Source organism: Episyrphus balteatus, chromosome 3, assembly GCF_945859705.1.
Source record: "Episyrphus balteatus chromosome 3, idEpiBalt1.1, whole genome shotgun sequence".
In the NCBI taxonomy this organism is placed as follows: domain Eukaryota; kingdom Metazoa; phylum Arthropoda; class Insecta; order Diptera; family Syrphidae; genus Episyrphus; species Episyrphus balteatus.
This window is the reverse complement of record NC_079136.1, coordinates 117,352,568-117,376,111: the sequence shown is the minus strand read 5'-3', so window position 1 is coordinate 117,376,111 and position 23,544 is coordinate 117,352,568. Positions and strand designations below refer to the sequence as shown.

Below are 23,544 nucleotides of genomic sequence, written 5' to 3'. Positions count from 1 at the left end.
AATTATAATTGTTATTGTTTAAGCTAGATTGCTCATCAGGTTTATCACCCAGCAGAGATTGAGTTATATAGAGAAAGTTAGTTTTAGTTGATAGTTGTAAGAGTTTCTGATGCGTGTCTACTGTGATGGAAATGCCTTGACCATTTTTAACTGCTCTTTTGTTCTTATCTAAAATGCTAATGTATTTTGCACAACAGTAAGTAATTTTGAGTTAAGAGGAATTACAAATTAAGTGTTAATCTTTTGTTGTAATGTGAAAAGCTTAATTGAAATTTAAAGTTTGGATGGATTAAAAGGGATTTTGTTAAAAATATACCTAGTAAAAAGTTAAAAGTGTGTGAATTTGGAATTCTGATTAAGATTTAAGAAGAAATTAAGATGCATCTTGAAAAATTTCATGCTGCAAGAAACTTTTGGTCAAAAGATATCGGCTTCGGAATTTAAGGATAAGAAAAAAAAAAAATTTTTTTTTTTGGTAGGGGTTAACCTTGATTTTTGGTCAAAAATCCGAAAAAAATAAATTTTTATTTTTTAACCGGAATGAATAGGCCAGTCCTCTGTGAACTCATATCTGTTAACTAAAACTTGTTTCGAGGCTTTGGTCAAAAGATATCGGCTTCGGAATGTAAAGACAAAAGAAAATATTTTGTTGGTTGAAAATATCTCACGAACCAGACCTCCAAGAAACTTTTGGTTTTCAGTTATGAATAGAGCTTTAAGAGACCTTTCCTTTGATGTCTCACTCGATGGGTTTAAAAGAAATTTTTGACTATGCAATTTTTTTTTGGTAGGGGCTAACCTTGATAATAAATTTTTTATTTTTTAACCGGAATGAATAGGCCAGTCCTCTGTGAACTCATATCTACGAGTACTAACCAAAACTTGTTTCGAGGCTTTGGTCAAAAGATATCGGCTTCGGAATGTAAAGACAAAAAAAAATATTTCTTTGGTTGAAAATATCTCACGAAGCAGACCTCCAAGAAACTTTTGGTTTTCAGTTATGAATAGAGCTTTAAGAGACCTTTCCTTTGATGTCTCACTCGAAGGGTTTGAAAGAAATTTTTGAAAATGCAATTTTTTTTGGTAGGGGTTAACCTTGATTTTTGGTCAAAAATCCGAAAAAAAAAAATAATTTTTTTATTTTTTAACCGGAATGCATAGGCCAGTCCTCTGTGAACTCATATCTGTTAACTAAAACTTGTTTCGAGGCTTTGGTCAAAAGATATCGTCTTCGGAATGTAAAGACAAAAGAAAATATTTGTTTGGTTGAAAATATTTTACGAACCAGACCTCCAAGAAACTTTTGGTTTTCAGTTATGAATAGAGCTTTAAGAAGCCTTTTCTTTGATGTCTCATTCGATGGGTTTGAAAGAAATTTTTGAAAATGCAATTTTTTTTGGTAAAAATCCGAAAAAAAATAACTTTTTTATTTTTTAACCGGAATGCATAGCCAGTCCTCTGTGAACTCATATCTGTTAACCAAAACTTGTTTCGAGGCTTTGGTCAAAAGATATCGGCTTCGGAATGTAAGGGAAAGAGGTTAACTTTTTTTTCTAAAAAATCTTTAAAAAAAAATAAAATTTAATAAAATATTTTTTTTTAATGGAACAGAATTGTGTTTCGAGACCTTAGCTCTAAATTATCTGCCTCCAAACTTTGAAAAAAAAATATTTGGATTCAGGTAACTCTGTAACCAGCAGAAAACTTTGGTTTTCAATTACCTATGAAAAGGACTTAAAAAGACCTTTCTGTTGGTTTCTCACTTTATTCAAAGACAAATTTTCGTTTTGCCGCAGGACTCCCGGTAAAGTACGCCTCTGATTTTTAAGACACTTTTAAAAAATATTTTTGATATTTTGTTAATTACAAAAAAAAAAAATCTTTTATGCTAAAATTTTTGTTAGACCGTCAAATTTTCTTAATATTTCTGAAATTTCTTTATGTCTTCTATTTAAAAGGAAAAACAGCAATATTATGCCTCCTGGATATATTTTTATTTTAAAGTAATTTAACATTTCGATACTAAAATCTTATTCAAAAATTTTACTTCTGAAAGAATTCATTTTAACTTCAAAAATATAAAAAAAAAAACTTTTTAATTTTTTGAATAGACTTTAAAAAATAAGTTGAAAATATTGTATTTTATCCAGACAATAAAGGCTTACAAAAGCTTACAAAAAAAAAAAATGATGAATTCCTATAAAATCATTTGGAATATGAAAAAATGAAAATATAAAAAATAATCAACTTAAAATACTTACTCTAAATTAAGCTCATAATATATATGTTATCTCCTAAAAGGTCAAAACCCAAAGAATAAAAAATAAAAAAAAAAAAACAAAACCTTTAGAAAAAAAGGACATTATATAGGTACTCTCTCCCGAAGTTAATAATACCCAATGAATTATTTATGGAAACCTATTACAATTCATAACCATATCGTCCTTTTTTCCCCTTATAATAATGGACTCAAGTATAGGTACAAACCTTTTCCTCCATCTCTCCATTTTTTTTTATGTCAAAATAAATAAACAAAAACAACCGAACTCTTACTCTCTCATCACATGAAGCTTATGCTTTATGTGAGTAATAAATCACCCAATTATCTGTATGTGCGGTAAGATCTTCATGGAAATAAACAACTTCCTTATTTTGTTTATTTTTTTTTACTTCTGTGAATGACTTTAGTATAGTAGAAAAGTAAAAGAACACACACTTAATGTTGACCGGAAATGGGGAATATTGTCCAAAAGGATGTAACAAAAAAAAAAAAAAAAAAAACCACACGACAAAAAGTCACAAGAGAGAAAAATGAAAACGACAGACAAAACAGCTTCCAGGTGTAATAACAACATTTACCTGAACTGGACAGGGACCATTTCCAATCTATTCTCAGGACTCTGTTTTGTGTCCGGTAGTTGGTATATTCTTGATGGTAAGAGGTCCTGTCCTGAGCCAGAAGGAATATTAGGCATATCATTTACCTACCTACCTCTTTCTATGCTATATTTCTCTCAGTTTTTTTTTTTTTCTTTTTTCTTTTGTAAGAATATGACAGCAGAAAACGATAACAAAATGAAATGCCAAAAAGGAGTATATAAATGTCCATTTGTGTTTTGTATATCCTTGAGGTATATTCTCTGTCTCTGTAACTACTCTACTTTGTGTGGGTAGCTATATGTTTTATTATTATCATTCACAGAAAACAGAATAACGAAAATAAGAACTATAATTTTACCACATGTTGTCACTGTCAGGGTGCACAAGGGCACACCGAAGAAATGGATTATGTGACTTTTGTGTGCTCTGCTTCACTCCACTCTACTCCGTCGGAACCGGAACCACAGGGATAATTAGTTTCGAATGGTTTGTGTGCTTTTGTCACCCGGACATGTAACAGAGATACTCTCTCTGATATTAATATTTTTATTACATTTTTCTCGTCTTTGGTTGTAAAAAGACGAAGAAGGAAAAAAAAAAATACGACAAGAAAAAGGAGGAGTTCCTTGATCCTTTTTATTTTTGTACAAAAAAAAAATTCATACAGACAAATGCAGAGAAAAATCAAATGAAAAGTGCACTTCATATTTATTTCTCAACAAACAGAAAAAAAAACTGCAATGGCACTTTTGGCGGCGTACGTGTTTCATTTTTCCAAGAGCAACGGAAGTGGACAAAAAAAAAATTCTTCTTGGCAGGATTTCGTATTTTTCTTCGTAGCTGCGGATGCTAGTTTTTGTTAAAAAAAAAACCAATAGTACCATAAGGAGCATCCAATTTTGTGAGGAGAGAAAAACTGTATACATTGGTCCCAAGATGCAAAATTGACTTGGCTACAATATCTATTGGTCAGTCTTCTAATATTTTATTCAATACCACATTGTGGGCGTTATAAAAAAAAATATACAAAAAAAAAAGATAAATATTTAATTTTGAAAAAAAAAAAAAAACAAACACAACTTACCAACAACATCTAGTTCGCCAGCAGCAATCAGTGTGTGGAAAGATGGCGCATCGGCAGATACTTCACAGCTGTACTTTCCAGACGTGACAAGTTGAACATTGAGAAGGGTTAGTTGACTTTCATTCGAATAATGAACCTAAGTTGAAAAAAAAGAGAATAATATAAGAAAAAAATGGGAGTTTCTGTATAGAATGAGTATGTAAAATATAGTTTAGCTTTATAAAAAAAAAAGAGGCAGGAAATGGGATTTTTTTTTATAAGAAAATGGAATGATAAGAATTTTAAAATAAATCATCATGATTTAAGTATGTAAAATGGTAAATTTATTTTGATTTTGTTCTTCTTATCATTATAGGTTTTTGGATTAGTTTAAAAAAAAGGAGTTTCTTTTATATTTTATAGAATGGTAGTATATAGAGAATCTGGTTTTTCATCCAGTCTCAATTTATTATTATACACAGATTACCTATAAGACGAACTTTTCTTAAGCCGAATTTCCTTCTAACTCGAATCAATTTTCATGTCCCTTAAAAATTCAACTGTAAAGATACTGGTATAGTTTAATTGTAGCAATAACATTCTTTAACGATTTTACTAATAGTATGTTAAAAGTGAAGTAATGTAGAACATACATACATTTTATTCATAAAAAATCAATTCACATTTCAATTCAAAAAAGCTATATAGATAAACACAGTGCGTATACGCCAGAGTGACCGTATATGGTTGGTTACTTTGTGAAGATTAATTTTAGCTGTGTTTTATTTTCCTCGTGATCCAGATCAGATCATTTTTTTTTTTTGTATTAACTTTACTTCAATACAAGCAGGATTTTGTTTTGTTATTGTTTCGCAAATAAATAAAATGATCTGATCTGGATGGCGAGGGAAATAAAACACAGCTTTTATTAAACTAAAAGTTGAACCAAAATTTACGCAAACAATTTTATTTGAACTCAGTTTTCTCTGTGATACATTCACCTAATTTCACCTTATTTAGGCGGGAGCGGCAATTTTCTCAAAAATATAGTAAGTGAAAATTATTCGTCAAATCCGCTGGTGAAAAAAAAAACAACAACAAAGGTTGGAGCCATTTGATTAATTCTTTTCGTAAATGTTGGTATAGTTTTAAGGAAAGTTTTCACGGATATAAAAAATGAAAAAACTGCCTGTTCTTAAACAAATAAATGGTTATTGGTGAACTTGAACTCAAAAATTGAATTAAAAAAAAATAAATAATTAAGGATATCAATTCGGAGTAACAAGAAAATCAATACAAAATTAAGAGCCAGTTTTTCAATAGTCGGTCTTCTAACAAAACTGCGTCTTTAGTTTTTCTCGAAAAATGCGTAGAACGGAAATATGGCGTTGCCGTTTTTCAAAAATGTTTCTAGTATAAAAAAAAACCATAACAGAAATACCGCGCGCAGCCACGTCGATGTGTTTCACCAAAATGAACATTCAAACCAATTTTATTCAAAACTAACAGGCAGCTATTTCTTACCATTTTTAAGTAGGTATAAAATATCTAAAAATTTTAATTTTTTTTTTTAAATTAGTTTATTTTTCTTCTCATAAAACCAAAACTTTGAATCCAAAAGTTTTCTAAAGTATATTAGTACTTTGAACTACAAGAGCAACTACGTTGTGCATTTTATTTTTAGATTAATCAAATCCAGATATTTTTGGCCTCATTATCCAGAATTATAAAAATACCATAGAACTCGCTCAGGAAACCGCACTTACTTTTCAAGTTGCTTAGTTTTTAAAAACATTTTATACAAAAATTTGGTAAAAAGTATTAAATAAAACAAAAAAGATAAAAATAAAATACATAAAAAAACAACACTTAAATTAAGTTGATCTCCAAAACAACTATGCAATTTAATTTCTTTTATTATAATGCATTTAAAAAAAAAAAAAAACTCAAACCGTTAGAGAAAAATTTTATTAAAATCTAAAAATTAATTTTTTTTCCAAATATTATTTTCGGCTTTAACGAGTATCTATTAAAATTATATACATTTTTTTAAAAATTGAATTAGTCGTTTGGGATATAAAATTTACAGTCCCGTAAAATTTTTTTTCACAAAAAATAGATATTGTCTAAAAACTAACACTTGAAATTTTTCTTACGATAAAAAATGTTTTAAAAATTGGTATATGACAGATACCGTTATTTTTTTTACTCTATGGAACATTTGTTTTAGGTGGTGACAAACTTTTAATACAAAAAACTTTTTATTTCTTTTAAAAAAACTTTTTCAATTTTTTTTCTAACGATTTTCATTTATTTTTGTCGAACTTTTTTTTGGAGCTCGAATCCTTCTTAGAAGGTGTTTCTGTGGTGTTTCGTATGAACACATCACAGATCTTTTTAATTTTTTTTATATTTTTAAATAAAATGTTAATAAGAACCCAAGTAATTTGAACTTAAAGATAATCCTACTCAGTGTTGAAATCGCTGTAATATTTGTATAACTATAGTTAAATTTTAGATTGTGCAACTTCCCATGTTACCGCAAAGATTTTTTAAATTTTACTACAAATGAAGTTGTGTAGGTACATAATTATGTACATAAAAAACGCTTGTTCTATACACAAATGAACTTTCAAAGGCCTAATTCCACTTTAAGTGCAATAACCTCTTAACTAAGGTATACAAAACACGTCTTCAATCTTGTCTTAACTGATACGCCCTATTATCTTGGTGTCTTGTACGTTTTCATTGAGGGTTAGCCAAAAATGTCAATATGCCATCTTAAAACGTGCTTATACCGAGTTTTGCAATGAGACTCTTCTAACACAAAAAAAAAAAAAAATAGTAACTCGAGTACTTCCTTTTTTGTATAAAGTCACTGCCAAAAAGAAAACTTCCTTAAGATTTCTTGCCAAAGTCTCCATTTCCATTCATCTTTTTCTCTTGTATTGTCGTCGTTGTCGTTTGTCGTTTTACTACACCAAAAAGAACGAAAGAAAGCTTTATCCACCAAAAAAACATTTGGTGCGTTAAATTTATCTATCTTAGCTGCCTTGTTTGTGTCTTATGTCTGTCTGAATGGTGGCGACGCTAGTGGTCTTGCCCCCCCCCCCCTTAAAAAACATCTCATATCTCAAAATATAACTTTAAGTGTAAAAAAATATATTTTTCTGGCAAAATTCCCAAAAAACTTTACACTCTACCAAAACCGACACCAACAAAAAAACACCACCAACACCAACCATGACACAAAGACCACATACAACCAACCAGTCAATGGCCGAAAAGTTTGTCACATCTTGTTTGTCTGTGTGTTAACTGGGCAGACTTCCTTCAGCATTTTCTCTCTCTGTAAGTTGGAGTGTGAAAAAATTTACGAGACGAATGTAAAAAAAAGTATAAAAAAAAATATATAAAAAAAAAACCGGTACAATGCACAAAATGCATCAGACCGTTTATTTCTCTTGCACATCGCATAAAGTCTAGGAATAGAGACTCTCGACAAGGATAATAATAATAATGATGATGTTGTACAACAAACGTACGCCAGAGTTTGTTCTGCAGTGGAAAATTGTAGAGGAGTTTGTAAATGTTGAGATTGAGATGATGATGGTTATGACAATAAATTCAAACGAAGATTCTTCTGTTTGTTGTTTGACTTGAAGATGGATTGAGATTATGCAAATAGTTTAAGGGAATATAAATAAAGTAAAATCAATAATTTTTTTTTAGAAAAAAAAAAAAAGAAATAAATAAAAAAAAAAATATTAAAGACATCATCCAAACAAGACATTTTGATCTCATTTTGTAAAGTCTTGAGTTGTAGTTCTCGAAGATAGAATTTACTATCGCCTTCTTAAAATATAAATTTGTGTTCTTAAGTCTAAATTTAAGCCAAATTTATTCATGGAACTGTACATTATAAATATAAAAAAAATTTTGGCACTTGGGGACTCCTGAGGAAAAGCTTTTCATATCATTTTCGATCAACGTATTCAATTATGTATACCTAATTATTTATTTATTTTCTATTTGATATGAAATCAAGTTTTTTCCTTGAGATTAATTCGAGTTACAATTAATATCAAAGAAAAAAAAAAGTGGTTGTCTGTAAAATCTGTAAAATCATATTACGGACGATGATTTAACGTGAAATGATCATAATTTATAATTTTGAAGTTCAACACATACAAAAAAGTGAAACAAAATTATGAAAGAAAGCAAAGAAAATTAATTTTTTTCTTTAAACATCATAATGTCAATATTTTTACATGACAACCTACATATATCATCTGAAAGCTTATTATTTTATCTTTCAGTATTCACCTCAATCATGTTTGTACGACATCTACACTGAGGGAAAAGCCACCATAAAGGCCCCAACCCATAGAATCCGTTGCGTCCGTTCCGTCAATCCATCCGTTGAAGTTGAAGGATGGGACAGAAAGGGGTGACCCATAGAATACGTCGTACGACGGATTGCTTTTTGATAGCTCACTTCAAATTCCGAGGTGTGTTCGATATTTTAGACGCTGAATGTGCACTAAGGAAGTTCTGATGCAAGAAATTTTTGTTGTTTATCTTTTTTTTAATAAAATAAAATGCGCGACTAGATTTCATGTAGGTACTTGCTCTTCAGTTAAAAACAATTTTTAATAACAGATTATCATTTGTAGATATGACTTTGGCATAGTAAAATTGAACTCTACAACAGAATTTTAGTATTTAATTGATATAATTTATTAGATATATCATTAAATGTTACTTTTATTACAATTAATTCACTAATGAATACTGAAAGTTCACAACTCATAAAATCGGAGAAGAAAAGAGCGCAGTTCATTTAGTTTTGAAATTCCCCGGTGTACTCTAAAACAGAAAATTGAACAGATCTATTGTTGACAACCAATGTCAAAGCATAAGACGGACGAAAAAGTAGAAAGTTGGGCAACTTCTTCCGTCGAATCCGTCCGTCTCCGTCCGATCCGTCGCTTATGGGTCGCTTCCCATAAGAACGTGTGTATTTTATCGAGCTGTCAGTTGAAAACTTCGACGGAACGGACGCAACGGATTCTATGGGTTGGGCCCTTAAAACAACGTGAAATCAATGAAAAACACATTGATTTAACTATTATTTGGAATGATTTTGCGTTGAAGATGGACATTTTAAAATCAACGTGGAAAATAGGTTAATTTTTAATGGTTTCGTATCTTAAAGTCACATAAATCAAAGTAGTTCAACGACGTTTCAACTACAATTTATTTTTACTTGCTTTATAGGGCAAGTATTAGTTTTAATCAAAACTAACATTACGATGATGGAGAAGTCCAAAAAAGTGGGTTTCGTCATGACGTCCGTCGCACATAAGGGTATTTAGTCAATTTAGGCGGACAAAACACGAAATTTTAAACTGATCCAAACGTAAAAAAATCAACATCCTACTAAAAGTAGATAACTTGCTTAGCCTTTTTTAATAGTTTTAAAATTGATTATTCCTTTAGGTGACTAACCGCAGCGGTCTAGAGTTCAAAGTTTTAAGCCCAAATATAAAATTAATTTTTTTTTTGTAATTTAGCGACTGTGCTTAAGTAAGTACTTTTTTTTTAAGTGGATGTAGAAAAAAATTTGTATGGAATATTGATAAGAAGATACGAAACTATCTACTAGATGTTGTATCTAAATGTTGTATTACTTTATAAATACAAAAGTGATATGTTGAATCTTAATATAAATTAATCGTAAAAAAACTAAATTTCTGTGTTGGTAAGGAGATAAGTTATACAATTTCACATTATTGTGTGATAAAATTTAATGTTTTCTAAAGGTTAAACTCTTATCTAATTGAATCTGTAAAAAAAATGTGCAACTAACCTTGTATTCAGCATCCATATTTTAAGTTTTTTTTAAAGATTCAACTTCTTGAGTTACAGAACCTGAATCCTTATGTTTTTTCCCAAATTTTAAGACCTTTATCTTGGCGATAACATTAATAGAACTCCATTTATAAGCGCTTTAACAAACCATTGGGATCCATTCTCGACACTTTTTTGTTTGATCAAAAAGTGGTTTAGTAAGAAAAATGTTTTCATTGAAATCAACACTTAAAACATTTTATTCCAGTACTAAATACAAGCTTTTACCTTGTTGATGAAGATAAACCGGAAAAATAATTTTGTCCGCGTAAAATTGGCAAATACCCCTATGTGCGTCCGTGCGTCCATCTGTACAAGTAGCTACAGCCTAAACGGGTGGAAGGATTTTGTTGAAAGTTGGTATGGATGTTTTTTTCGTAATTTCCAAGGTTGGTTTTTCTTTTGTTTTTTAATATCGAGTTATTGAAATTTTCTTGAAAACGGCTCTAACGATTTTGATTAAATTTAACACACGTAATGCTGTACATAGTTCTAACATAACTGCGTTTTTAGTTTTTCTCAAAAAATACGGATAGTGGAAATATGGTCTTTACATTTTTTTTAAATCGCGGATATCGGCTCTTCCCGTACATCATTATGGAGTTATTGCAATTTTCTCAAAAATGGCTCTAATGATTTTGATAAAATTTTGCATATATTCAAAGTAATTGCAGTAAAACTGCATTTTTAGTTTTTCTCAAAAAATCAAGTAAAATAAAATAAAATTGTATTTAACGAACATTTGGCCTCCATGCCGGCTCTTCCCCTACATCAACCAAATTTCTTAAAAATGTATATAGAGGCAGCTCTTATAATTTACAAGTAAGCTAACATAAAAGTGCTTTGAACTGCAAGAGCAAGTACGTGCGGCCCCAGTCGTGCATTTTATTTCCCTCAGTGTAGCAAAAAAGCTGGAGTTTTTTGAATGCAATCAATTTTCATCACAAAAAAAAAAAACTTTTTTTCTTCCATCTCGATTTGGTCTATTTTTTTACTTGACAACTTGTAATAAATTTTACATTATTGGAAAGCTTAGAATTTTACCTTTGAAAATATGCCTTAACCAACCATATTTTTTCGACACCTACAAAAAAGTTTAAATTTTTTAAAGATAACCATGTCAAAATTAAAACTGAGATTATGGTACTTCCGGCTGGTGTCGGCAAACGATCTCCCACAAGTGTTTTCTTTTGCCTGGAGATCAAATTGATTTCCAGTTAAATATAAGCACAAACAAATTTTAGTTCTAATGTCTCAGATATTCCTCTTCTTATCTTAACCATTTGAGGTTAAATGGCAACATTATATCAACCTTACTATCTGAACTGCACTTCTCTTGTCTGCAGAATAAACTAATTTAATACCTATAATAGCTTGAAGCAAGCATATGCCAATGTCCAAATGCTCAAAACTCCTTATATTTTTATCGAAAATTGGCTCCAAAAATGTATCCTTTAAGTGTATTACCACTTAAGGGTTTTATTTTTATGCATCTAAAAATAGAATTATCAAACCACTTTTAGAGCTGCTAGACCATATGGAAAGTACTTCCTTTCGTCCTGGCAAAAAGTCAAGTATCGATAATTACACACCGATTTAACGCCCAATCGACCACAGCTCCAAGACATGAATCCTTTTATCCCCAAAAAAAGAACACAATGTAGTTGAAGATTATCACATTATCACAGAAAAGGAGAAAAAATTAGAGTGAGTCCTTTGCATACAAATCCAATCTAACCCAAGATCAACCAAGAACAACAACAACACACAGAAAATTCATGCCTCCCAAGGGTCCTGCCAAAATGAATAAATTTAATCGTGCACAAGTTAAACAAGATGATTAATCAAATTTACTCCTGGTACTTTTTTTTTTGCCAAGCGTTTACATGGTACATGCTAATCAAGAGAAACTTTTGTAAAAGAAGAAAACAAAAAAAAAATCGATACCCAAAAAAGTTTCTTGGCCTTTTGTGTACGTTAACTTAGGGTAAAGCGTTTGGGTACAAGACCTAAGTTGGTTGGAATTGCCGGGCATGTTGTAGGTATACAAGTTGTATGATGGGATGCTGTTGAATTTACAGCCTCCAGCTGGTGACTTTTATTACTTTCATGGCATTGTTTCACGTATGGTTTTCTCCTCTTCAAAAATAGAAGAACAATCCCGAAGAAACGAAAAAAAAAAAGTAAAGGTTATGGTTCAAGAAGACACCTCTTTTCTTGTTCTTCTCAAGGATTATAAAGGCCATCGTTGTCGTCGTCGTCGTCATCCTTTTCATTGGGGAGAAAAAGGCAAGATATATAAGCAAAAAAAGGAGTAATAACACAATGAAGTGTGCACATCAGTGTTGGAAGTTTTGTTAGATGCCACGACTTTCCTAATTACATAATAAACAAGAAACGGCTCCCACAGGAACGGCAATAGCAGACCCAATGCCGCCACCGCTACCAACAAACGCCCGCTCTCCAGCCCAGCCTCTCTATTTCAGTTTATTTGTTAGACAATAGTTTTCCAGTGTTTGTTTTGGGAATTAATGGATGGAGTACTCTATACAACAAGTACATGACCATCATCAGGGAGGTATAATATAGAAGGTGGGTGTTCTTCTTTTGTGTATTTGCTGGCGAAAAAGGGCTAGTTAAGTCGTGAAATTTAAGACAGCAAATACTTATTTAGTTATTGTGTGCAGGTGGATTCTATGAAAACCATAACAAATTTCGGTGTGTAGTTTTTGAGTTGAGTTTTTGGAATTAAGTTCTGTTTTTTTTTTTGTATTTTTTTTTTTTTTTTTTTTGGGGAACAACCCTGGAAATGCGGTTGCGGAAGTTGTATTTATGCTGAAAGGTAGTATAAAAGTTTTTATTTGGTAATTTTTGTTTGGTCCAGACGGTGTAGCTGAAATTTTTAACTACTGTCAAAGGTGCAGGTAGGAAACAATGTTTTACATCCAGTTTTTACTCAAAGCCCTAGGGCGTTTTCATTATTTTTTAGTTTATATTTAACTTTGATTCAAACTCACATATATTCGAAGATGCAGTCAGTATCAGAGATCAGAAATAAATCTCAACCTTTTGAAAGGTTCCTTAATAACTCTTATTTGTCGCCATTTTCAATAAAGGCCATAAAATAACCTTTATTTTTAAAAAAGAAAAATTTCGGTCAAGGTCTGAGAGAAACCTTTATTTTGTATTTTTTTATGTTTCGGTCAACCAGTGAGATTTATCGATGAGAGAAAAAAATAAATCTCATCTGCAAATGTATCAATTCTTAGAGACAGGGGAGTGGTGCCGTATGAAAGCTTATATTCTCAGCTACCCGATAGTGGTATTTTTTCAAAATTCCGAGAAAATCGCGTTTGAAAGTTGGGGTAATTTTTTTTTTTCGAAAAATCCCCGAATCTTTGATCGCTCCTGGAAGCTAAACCACTTGAGAGCAATTTTTGGAAGTGATGCCAAATGATAGCTTGTGTCATGGGCCTACGCTTTGCATATTGTCAGATTAAAAAAAAAATCATCTTCCATGTTAAACCGCCACATCATGCCTATTTTTTCAGAATCGGACTTAACTTTTTTTTTACCTTTAAGTTCTCCCGGTTTGAGAACGCGTGCACCTACTGGGACGGGAGTGGTACCCAAATGTAGGTTAGAGTCCCCGCATCAAAAAATTTTTTCTTTTTTTTTCAAAATTCCGAGATATAGCCGCTTTGACCTAGATATTAGAACATCGTACTCCTGAAATATTCGAAATTGCATTGGTTGTACTTGTCGCCCCAGCGACTCAAATCACAGTGGAAAACTCATTTTCGTCTTTAGATTTTACTTTACACGAAAAGAGATATAATCTTGGGTCTAAAGAACTTTGAGAGTCTATTTAGTTCATACATTATTTATTACATAAACTTAGAAAAAACATCCTTTTCATATTTATTTTTGCAATATAAAGACATATTTTGACATATTCGACATTTTCCTTTGAATTGACCAGTTTTTATTTATTTTCAGCGAAAACGGTTAAAGGTTGACCTTTTCCATTTATTTTTTTGTAAAAATGTCAACCGATAACCTTTATTTTTGATTTTTTAAAATAAATCTCAAACCTTAACCGAAACGTATTTCAAGCAATATGGTAACTCTCAGAGAGAAACCAATTGAAAATAAAGGTTGACTGTTATTGCTGATCTCTGGTCAGTATTGATAGGGTTATCTTTTAAGTCGACCAATAATGATTTAAATAACATTTTTTTTATCTTAATACCAAACTTCATGATATCTGGTTAGGTTACATTTGTTTAATAACCATTTTTTTTTTATATAATTTTTAAAATTTTGAAAAATGTGTACATAGTATTTTAAGTTAGGAATGGTTAAATTTTTCTTAATTTTTTTATTCTAAAATTCTGAGTTTGAAGACAATTGCAATTTTCAAGTATTTCATCATCAAAATCGAAGTTGTTCGGCAGAGTAACTTCAGTTACTCCACTATGAAACCGAACTCAATACAACCAGTTTTAAGACCCTTAGAAAAGATAATATCATATTTTAAGATTCGAAAAAGTTTTCATATACATAAATCCGGTAAACCTATGTCTTTTTTCGATTTCAAATGAACTTCGAATTCGGTTTCAGCAAATAAAAAGAAATTCAAATCAAACAGGCAGTTATTTTATAAACCTCGAGCAGCCGAATATATTTTATTTTTTTGACTTTTTTCCAACCATTTTACCAATAGCATATTTTGTAGAAACATTTCTTGGAATGTATTGGAAATTATATTTTTAAATGTCAATTTACGAAATTTAAATAAAAAAAAAAGTTTTTTGTTATTGACTATAGAAGTATTTTAACTTGCTCTAGGGCAAGTATTGGTTTCGTGTCGAAAAAAGAATTGAGGTTTTAATCAAAATTAACATTACGATGATGGAGAACTCCGAAAAAGTGGGTCTCGCAATTCTGTCCGTGCGTCTGTGTGGTTGTTCGTCCATCTGTACATATTTCAACAGGTGGACGGATTTTCTTCAAATTTGGTACAGATGATTTTTATGGAATTCTGAAAGTTGGTTTTTTTTTGTTTTTTTTTTTTTATATCTCAATTAGAAAGTGTACCTCCCATACAGTTTTTTTTATTTAACCCTTTCGGTACCAGCGTTACTCTCATGCAACATATCTTTGAAAATCCGTAAAAAATAATCCATTAAATAATTTTTTAAGGTTTCAGTGGCTTAATCGAAAGATACTGGATAAGTACAAAAAGTTAATTTTTTTTTATCGAAAAAGGAACTGAAATCCACATTTTTTTTTTACAAAAAAAAAAAATAATTTTTATATAATATATAAAAATTATTTTTTTTTGTCCATATTATGGTCATAATTTTGAAAAAAAGATATAAAAAATGTTAATCCAGAAAGTGTTTTGTGTTTTGGCTTAGAAGAAGTAGCATACATTATTGTTCTATAAAAAGTTATTTCCTCAGTTGTCCGACTTTTTTTGGTGGTTATAGGCAGTGCATGTAAATTACATGTAACATGTAGTTTTGCTATTTATTATTTTGGAACATAACCTTTTGCTATTCATATTTCTTAGTTGTGATGTTTTTGACACGATAATACTGAAAAAAAATTTTTTAATATTGATTTTCATAGCTTGGGTTCGAAAGGGTTAAACCAAATATCTCGAAAAGGGCTCTTACGATTTTGATTGAACTTTGCAGACGAAATATTGCAAAAAAACTGCATTTTTATTTTTTCCAAAAAAAGTCAAATAAAAAAAAAATTTTTTTTCTTCATATAAAAAAAAAAATTCCCCTAAATGTGGCCTCTTCCCCAACCTCAACAAAATTTCTTTAAAATTTATATAGAGACAGCTCGTAAAATCTACAAGTACGCTAACATAAAAGTGCTTTGAACAGTAGTGCATTTTATTTTAAAAGAAATCAAATTCGGTTTTCTTATACATACATCATCAATTTTTAAAAATCGAATAATTTTTCATAGATCATTTTCCACTAAAATCACTTCAGAATTGTAATGAAACTTCTTCTTATATTGAAAATGTGATCTTTTTATTATTGTAATTAAATCGGTCGTATTTTTACTATAGAAAAATGTATGTGAGTTTTAATAACGTTAACGCGCTTTTGCCATTTATAATTTTCTAACTTTTTGTACTTGGTTTAGCTTATTTTTACTTTGCCTAAGGAAAATTTCAACAAATAATAGGAAAGTCACTTCCAAAATTTTGTCCACAAAGATTTATAAAGATAATGTACCTAGTAAGATTTGGATACAGATTTAAATTTTTTAAATTAGTAAAAGTAATAAAATACATTTAGTCACTATGGCGTATACGCATTTTTTTTTTAATTGTAAGAACCACAAAATTGATTAATAAGTACATAAATAATTTTTTAATAGTTAATTTTTTTACTGGGTAGTTTTTTTTTTGCTTATATCGTGAGGGGAGATTCTACTAAGATTGTTAAAGTCTAAGGCCCATTTGCTGAAACGAGTCTTAAATATTTATGTGAAACATAAACCCTTAAGTTCTACATTACGGTTTGCACGAACTTCAAACTGTGTCATAAATTCCTCTAAGTTTAACATAACTTAGGGGGAAGAAATAGTAGAACTTAAGCTGTTATGTTCTACCTAGGCACTTTTATTTTATGAAAAAAGCAAGAATGTCGCTCAAAAATTGATGTCGGTAGTACAAAGGACATGAATTATTATCAATTTAATAAAAATAAACTTACATTCATTAACTTAAACCATCCACAGATGGTACAATTTACACCACAGTTTTTTGTATGAGGCACTATTTTGCTGTCATATTTCATTGATCAATTTTGACACACCAGCACATTTACACACACACACGAATAATTTTTGTTTAACCAATTAACACTTATTTTTGGCTCAAATATACTTTTTTACACTTTTATTCCGCAAGATAAAGACACAAACTTGAAAATTTAACGATATTGTTGTATATTAATTGCTTAATTGCTCAAAATCTATTTAAATTATTTGACGTTTCTATTGATTTGACTTTTGAATTTGAAGTTCTCAGCGATTTATATCATGAAAGTAAATCATTGCTAGGTTAAACATAAATATTTTTTAGCAACTTAGAATAAACTAAGTAAAACACAAGAGTTATGTTCGACCTAGCTAAGATGAGAATTTATGACTAGTATGAGCAAATGGGCCTAAAAGTCTGAAAAAAAAAAAAATAGTATGCAAGCTAAATTTTCTTTCCGTTTTATTCTTGTAAAATTTATCTTGATTTGAGATAATCAATATATCAATACAAAAAATGGGTAAAGAGAAAATAATAATCACCACATCATAATGTCTCAAAAATTGACCGAATCTACAGAAAATTCTTTTTTTCTTTCGTATACTTTTTATACTTTTTGAATTCTTAAAATAAATTTAAAATAAATTTGTTTTTTAAAAAAAGTCACCTAATTTGTTAAAGAATTTGTTAAAGAACTTTCTGAATTCTGTTCTTTATTTTACAACTTGAATATTTTCTCTCGCTATTCTCGTCGCCAACTAATTTTAGGTCTGCCGATTTAATTATTCATCTAAGTCTTGTATCTTAAAGAGTCGGTATCAATTCGGACTCATATTGAAGTTTTAAAATCCTGCTTTCTCTTTAGTTCCCTTATCATGATCTACACCGTATACCTTCGTGTTGCCAAATTAAATTCATATTCCAGTTCTCAAAAAGTTTTGTCCATGCAACATCTTGTATATAGATTTAATTGTTTTCCCCAAGTCTTCATTAGCTACAAAAGTTAACTTCCTGACGTCGACTTTGTTATCCAATAGTTCTTTCCACTGACAAAAGGTCAATGATCTAGATCACTTAAACGTTAACATCTTTCAACTATACCAACTTAACTTAAAAACAAAAAAAAACCAAAATATAAAAACCTCTTCAAGATAAAAGTATAAGAAATGCAACACATGCATGAACCTTCTTCATTCAAACATGCTCATGCACCCACAAGCGGTTTCTATTTCACACGCTATATTTGTTGTCACGTCATTCGTGCACTCCAACTGCTGCTATATCAACTCTCTTTTTAACCTTTAACCACACAGGACGAAAACGACGACGAAGTGAAACTCACTTTGAAAGTAAACAAAACATTGTTTCCACCCTCAACTTCACACCCAAGCAGTCGAAGGAGTATAAAAACAAGTTAACATCAGGTAAGGTAGGATTCTCCATGTTATGCACTTATACAGCAGTTATACACACACCCACTACTAATTACCATGAACTTTTTTTTTCTTCTCATCACTATAACCCCCATCAACATTTGCGACGATCCTTTTGAGTACATCAAAAGTCTACCACACTTTGAGGAAAGTCTTTTTACCAAAAAAAAACAAAAAAAAAAAAAAAGAAACAAGTGAAGGCGCCTCCTGCCTCCATTCATACACTTAAGGCTGTTTGGTCGGATGCCAGAGAAAACTCAAACTTAAGCAATTACACACAGATTGTGAAATTGTACAAGTATACGGCATTTCCACACTCTGATGCCTAGCCGTAAACCAGTTGGGTTGTTGTTGGTTGTAAGCGTCTGTACACACAAAAAAAAGGACATCAGCATAACCACATCACTTGATATTGAAGTTTGTTTGTACAGTGGAACACAACAAATCCACTTTAAGCTAGTTTATTTTGTTTTTGTGTTGTTTTGTGTCCGAAAACAAAAGGTTGCTGTTTTCGCTATGGCACTCTATTCATTTATATGGTACAGTGGCGTGCCGAGAGCGGACCGATGAAGGAAACGACAAGAAGTTATTTTCATTATAAATAGTTTTTTTTTCTGTCGTCATTGTTGTTGTTATAATATCCTTGTTTTTTGTTAAAATGATGCTGAATATCGCTATAGCAAGCAGTATTCATAATAAACGCATGTATAATAGTCACATATATACTCTCTCATATAAAAGCTCGTATGTGTGTAAGGTAATAATTTTTGAAACTATTAAGAAAGCCGAATAAGGATAATTTGGCCACACTTGGGTAATTAATGTTATGGGAGAAAATGTGTCCTCGCTGAAGAAAATTGTTGGAATAAATATATGGAGGACTTAACTTTTTTGGGTCTCTTTTGTTTTTCAGTTTTTTTTTTTTTGTTGGTTCTTTCTCACAATATGGGTTATTTTCTGCAGAGCAATTATCGTTTTTTTCTTTTTTGTCAAAGAAAATATAATAATAATGGGAAGAAACACTGCAAAGGCTGAACGAAAGTTAAGCCATTAAATTATGTGGTGTTGTATATCGTTTGGATACTTCATTTCATTTTTTTTTAAGGGTTTTGTTAGAATGTCATTGTATTTATGGGATCCTTTTTTTTTTTTTTGTTTGGTGTAGGGTAAAATTGATATGAAAATTGGAAGAGGTTACAAAATTAGAACAAGAAGGAGGAAGAAAATTCAATTGGGTACCTAATTTTTTTTTTAGGAAATTGTTTGTTGTAAATACATTAAATGAACTTAGATAAATTAAGTTGAGTTTGGGTTCTGTTGGTAAGCATCTAACTACTTTTGATGAAAATGAATGTAAAATGCACACAATTTTTAGGTTTTTATTATACATTCTTCCGTACATTCTGTAAAAAAGTTACGCATACACCAAAGTGGCCCGTCTAAATTGATTATAATTTCATGGCTGGATAAATAGTGACACAAGTTTACTTATTTTGTTCATTCACTGGCTGTCAAAACTGTAGCCGTATTTTATTGGCAACTGTGTAAGCAGGTTAGTAAACTTAATATATTTTTATTAGTTTGTTCTGTTTTTTGTTGAAGATCCAAACCTGAGTTAAAAAAATTACTATCAAAGAATTAATTTTTTTTATCCTTGGCTATTATTTTTTTATTTTACAATGTACAATTGTACTTTGCTACGTAAACAATTATCAATAAAACTTTTTTAGTTTTTGAGTAAAAATTTTACATATCGCAGGTTCCAAAATTTCAGAACCCTGAGATAAAGTTTTAACTTACTAAATCATGTTTAAAATAAACCACAAAATAAAATGAATAAAATGCACAACAACTGGGTTACATGGATTAGATCTGAAAAAAAAAAAACTGAAAAATAATTTGCACTAAAAAAAATTTATTGGAACCGAAAAATACTTCCATTAAAAAAATATTTATTGTAACTAAAAATATTTTACATTAAAAAAATGTTATTGCAACTGAAAAGAAAAAAATATTTGCATTGAAAATAAAAATTGAATATAAAAATATTTAAATTTATACAATTTCCGTTACCTTTTTTTAATCAAAAAGTTATAATTCTAGAGCCCACTTAGGATCATAATTTTAATACATTTTTTTCGCATTAAAAAAAATAATTGCAAGTAAAAAATTGTCTGCATTAAAAAGAAATTCAAAGTAAAAAATTAATCAATATCTCGGATGCAGTTTTTCACTTGCTAATTTTTGAAAATCGTTTGAATGGTTTTTTTTTATATATATAAAGATTCTCAAACATTTTCCAAAAAAAATTGGTATCCTATTAAAAAGGAAATATAAATTAATCAACACAAAAAAATTGATAGCGAAAATCGATTCTCAAAAAAAATTTTGAATTTTTTTATTTTAAATCCAAAATTTATATTTTTTGAAAATTTTTTTTCAATATTAAAATTAGAATTAATAAAACGTTTTTGCAAACATATTTTTATTAAAATCGGTAGAGTCATTTACGAGAAAGTCGGATATCAAGAAAACCGTTCTATGATAATAACAATGTAAAAAAATATTTTTTTTTTTGTTTCGAAAGGACGACCTTATTTCCCACATTACTTGTAGGTACTTTTTTAATCCAAATGTTTAAGGCCATTTTTGAGAAAAACAACCTTTTCCATTTTGACAAGTACGTCGTGCAGATCTCCGAGTATTAACGCTTCAATAGAACCATGTCGAACAGTTTTTCAATTTTTTTTCTATTTTGTGTTGAAAAATTTGCACTGAAAAAAAAAACAAATTTTTTGAAAAACCAAAAAAAAATGTGTACCTACATTATTAAGCTACATTTCAAGACCATTTACACCATTGGTTGCGGATATTTTGGCCACATTGAGTAAATACCAAAACGTCTCTTTTCATATTTCTTGGCACTACTGTTTTTATCGAGACAAAAGTGAACTTCCAGATAATTATCTGGAGTTAGCATTATATGACTACGGTAACGATACCGATACGAGATGCGAAATGCGACAAATTGTGTGTATCACTTTGTTTTGTGTCTAATACATCGGATTTAGTATATATTGAAATTGTATGTTTCGTATGTTTCGTTACTTCAGTACCCAGTAACGAAACACAAATCTTGAGATATAAGCTCCAATTTATTCACAATAAATTTAATATAAAGCCACCATTTTTAACAGGAAATTTTAAAATTTATATTAGACTTGAAAGGTCTTTTTAAAAAAGATCTGTCCTCAGAATATATTTTGTCTACGGAAAAGCTACAAAGTGCTGAAGTCCTTAAAAATAAATTTGGGAGTGATACCTTTTCTATGGAAGATATTGTAATTTTTTTTAACGGAGACATTCCATCATCGAACGGTTTTGTAAAATAAGTTTCTCTAAAATGGATGTATTTAAAAGGTTCATCAAAAAGCCTGTAATTGTGGATTTTGCACTACTGAAATAAATCCAAAGTAATATACATTTAACAGAAAGTTAAAGCATATAGTACATTGTAGGACTGTCTTATCTCAAAACTATATATAGTGACTAGTTTTATTTGAAAGGCATAAAATACCGCTGAGTACTAACAAGAAAGCGTTTCAAATAAATTCCATTTAACAACTTTCTCAATTCTCTCCATTTAATTAGTACAATATTACTTTTACTCATTCCCTTTCAACTTATAGCTTATCCCTCAATTAAACTTCTATTACTTCGCGCGGTTTATTCCCATCATCATCATCTGAAAAATAACAAGTCCCAATAAACTAACCAAAAAATCAACCCAATAACACCAGCCGAGAGGGTCCTTATTGCTTTTAACGCTAATTACAACTATACTAACTGTAATAAATATCTTCAGCACAACTACTACCAAAATATATATATTATACCTCATCTCCGCGCGATATCCACTTAACTCTATACAAACTTTTTAAGGAAAACCGCAATTTACTCCTTGTGACTGTGATGACTCTGACTCTTATAACACAGCACACCACCAAAAACTTAAATCGTTTTCCATTCTAAAAACTATGGCGAAACACACATTTCAGCACCACCTCCACCACCATGAAAAATGTTCAACCCACACATTTAAAAAAAAAAAGTCTTATTCAAATGTTTGCTTATGAATGTTAGCCCCCTTCTCTTCTCCTATAGTTAGCGGGAACAAGAACTTTAGTATAGTTCGAAGAAGAAAAAGAGTCCTTGAACTTTCTACAAGGAACCAGCACCGAACTAACTGGAAACCATCATCGTCATCATCATCGCACCCTCATCACACCATCATGATGAGATGACAGAGAGCGCAATGGAGTTTTCCAGTTCAATTTTATTGCCCTGTAAAATGGCCCAAAATATAGTATATATCCTTTGCTGCTGCTGATGCTTATTTTTGGGAAACCCTTCAAGGCTTCTAGAATCTCTCTTCTACTAGAATTTAGAGTGAGAGAGAGAAAGATGGTATTTTTTTTTTTATTTTTCTTCTAATTAAGATGGAAAGGGATATGAAAAGCCGCCTGTTACACAATTGGCTATGAAAATGTGTATTTTAGGTGAAAAGTTTAGCTCTTAAAACAAAAGGCATGATAATGGCTTAGGCACGTTATAGCATTTGTTTACCTTTTGTCGACGAAGGATCTTTTCAGTTTTGCTTAACGTAACGTGGCGTAGTTTCCTACAAGTTGATGTGGTTGATGGTGAAGGAGTTGAGTTGAGTTGTTGAGGTTAGAAAATTTTCCCATGTTCGCGATGGATGGATGATGATGATGGAAGTGAATAGGCACTTTGGAGAGTTTTTGAAGTTTATAGTTTATTTGATGAAACAAAAAAAAAAAAAAAAAACAAAAATGGCGGAGAATGAGAATTTTTTTTTTTTTTTTTTTTTTGTTTTGTTTTTGTTTTTTCCTACTAAATTCGAAGTTCTTCGAATTCGACTCTTTGTTTTTGTTTAAGTAAATGTATAAGGTATTTTTATAGGTGTGTTTGTATTGTATAGAAAATTAATTTATATGACTTACATCGATTTTTATTCCTGGAATATGAAATGTTTTCATTGCTGGATTCTCTTTAGGGGTATATCGATAGAATTCCCTTCGTCCCTTATACCATTTGACTGAATATAAACTGTCACCTTCCATGTCATAGAGACACTTCAAGATTGCTCTTTCACTGCGACGAACAGCGTTGGGAATGCTAACACTTACGTCACGCAAGGCACACACGAGACCTGAAATGAAGGAGAAAATAAAAGTGCTTTTAGGAAAAAAAAAAAAAACATACTACACAATTTCGAAAAAGTTAAATAAAAAGTATAAATGCTTAGAATACAGGTTTTTAATAAAGTAAAATAAAAATAGATTATGCACTAAAATTAAAAATTGGATTTTTAAAAGGAGCTCGTAGAGAATTGGATTTTGTTTAAAGAAATCTTTACTAAATTCTTGCAAAGCCAGCTA

General features: G+C 30.3%; 1 protein-coding gene across 2 annotated transcripts in view; it reads right to left on the bottom strand.

The window, feature by feature from the left end:
- LOC129913458 (uncharacterized) overlaps window positions 1-23,544 on the bottom strand; it is a 199,523-nt gene that overhangs the window by 19,218 nt on the left and 156,761 nt on the right. For both annotated transcript variants that reach the window (XM_055992148.1, XM_055992149.1), the window contains exons 3-4: window positions 23,107-23,315; window positions 3,965-4,100 (exon numbers count right to left, since the gene is read on the bottom strand). In XM_055992148.1, the coding sequence (XP_055848123.1) occupies window positions 3,965-4,100; window positions 23,107-23,315 (345 nt within the window). The remainder of the gene's footprint in view (window positions 1-3,964; window positions 4,101-23,106; window positions 23,316-23,544) is intronic.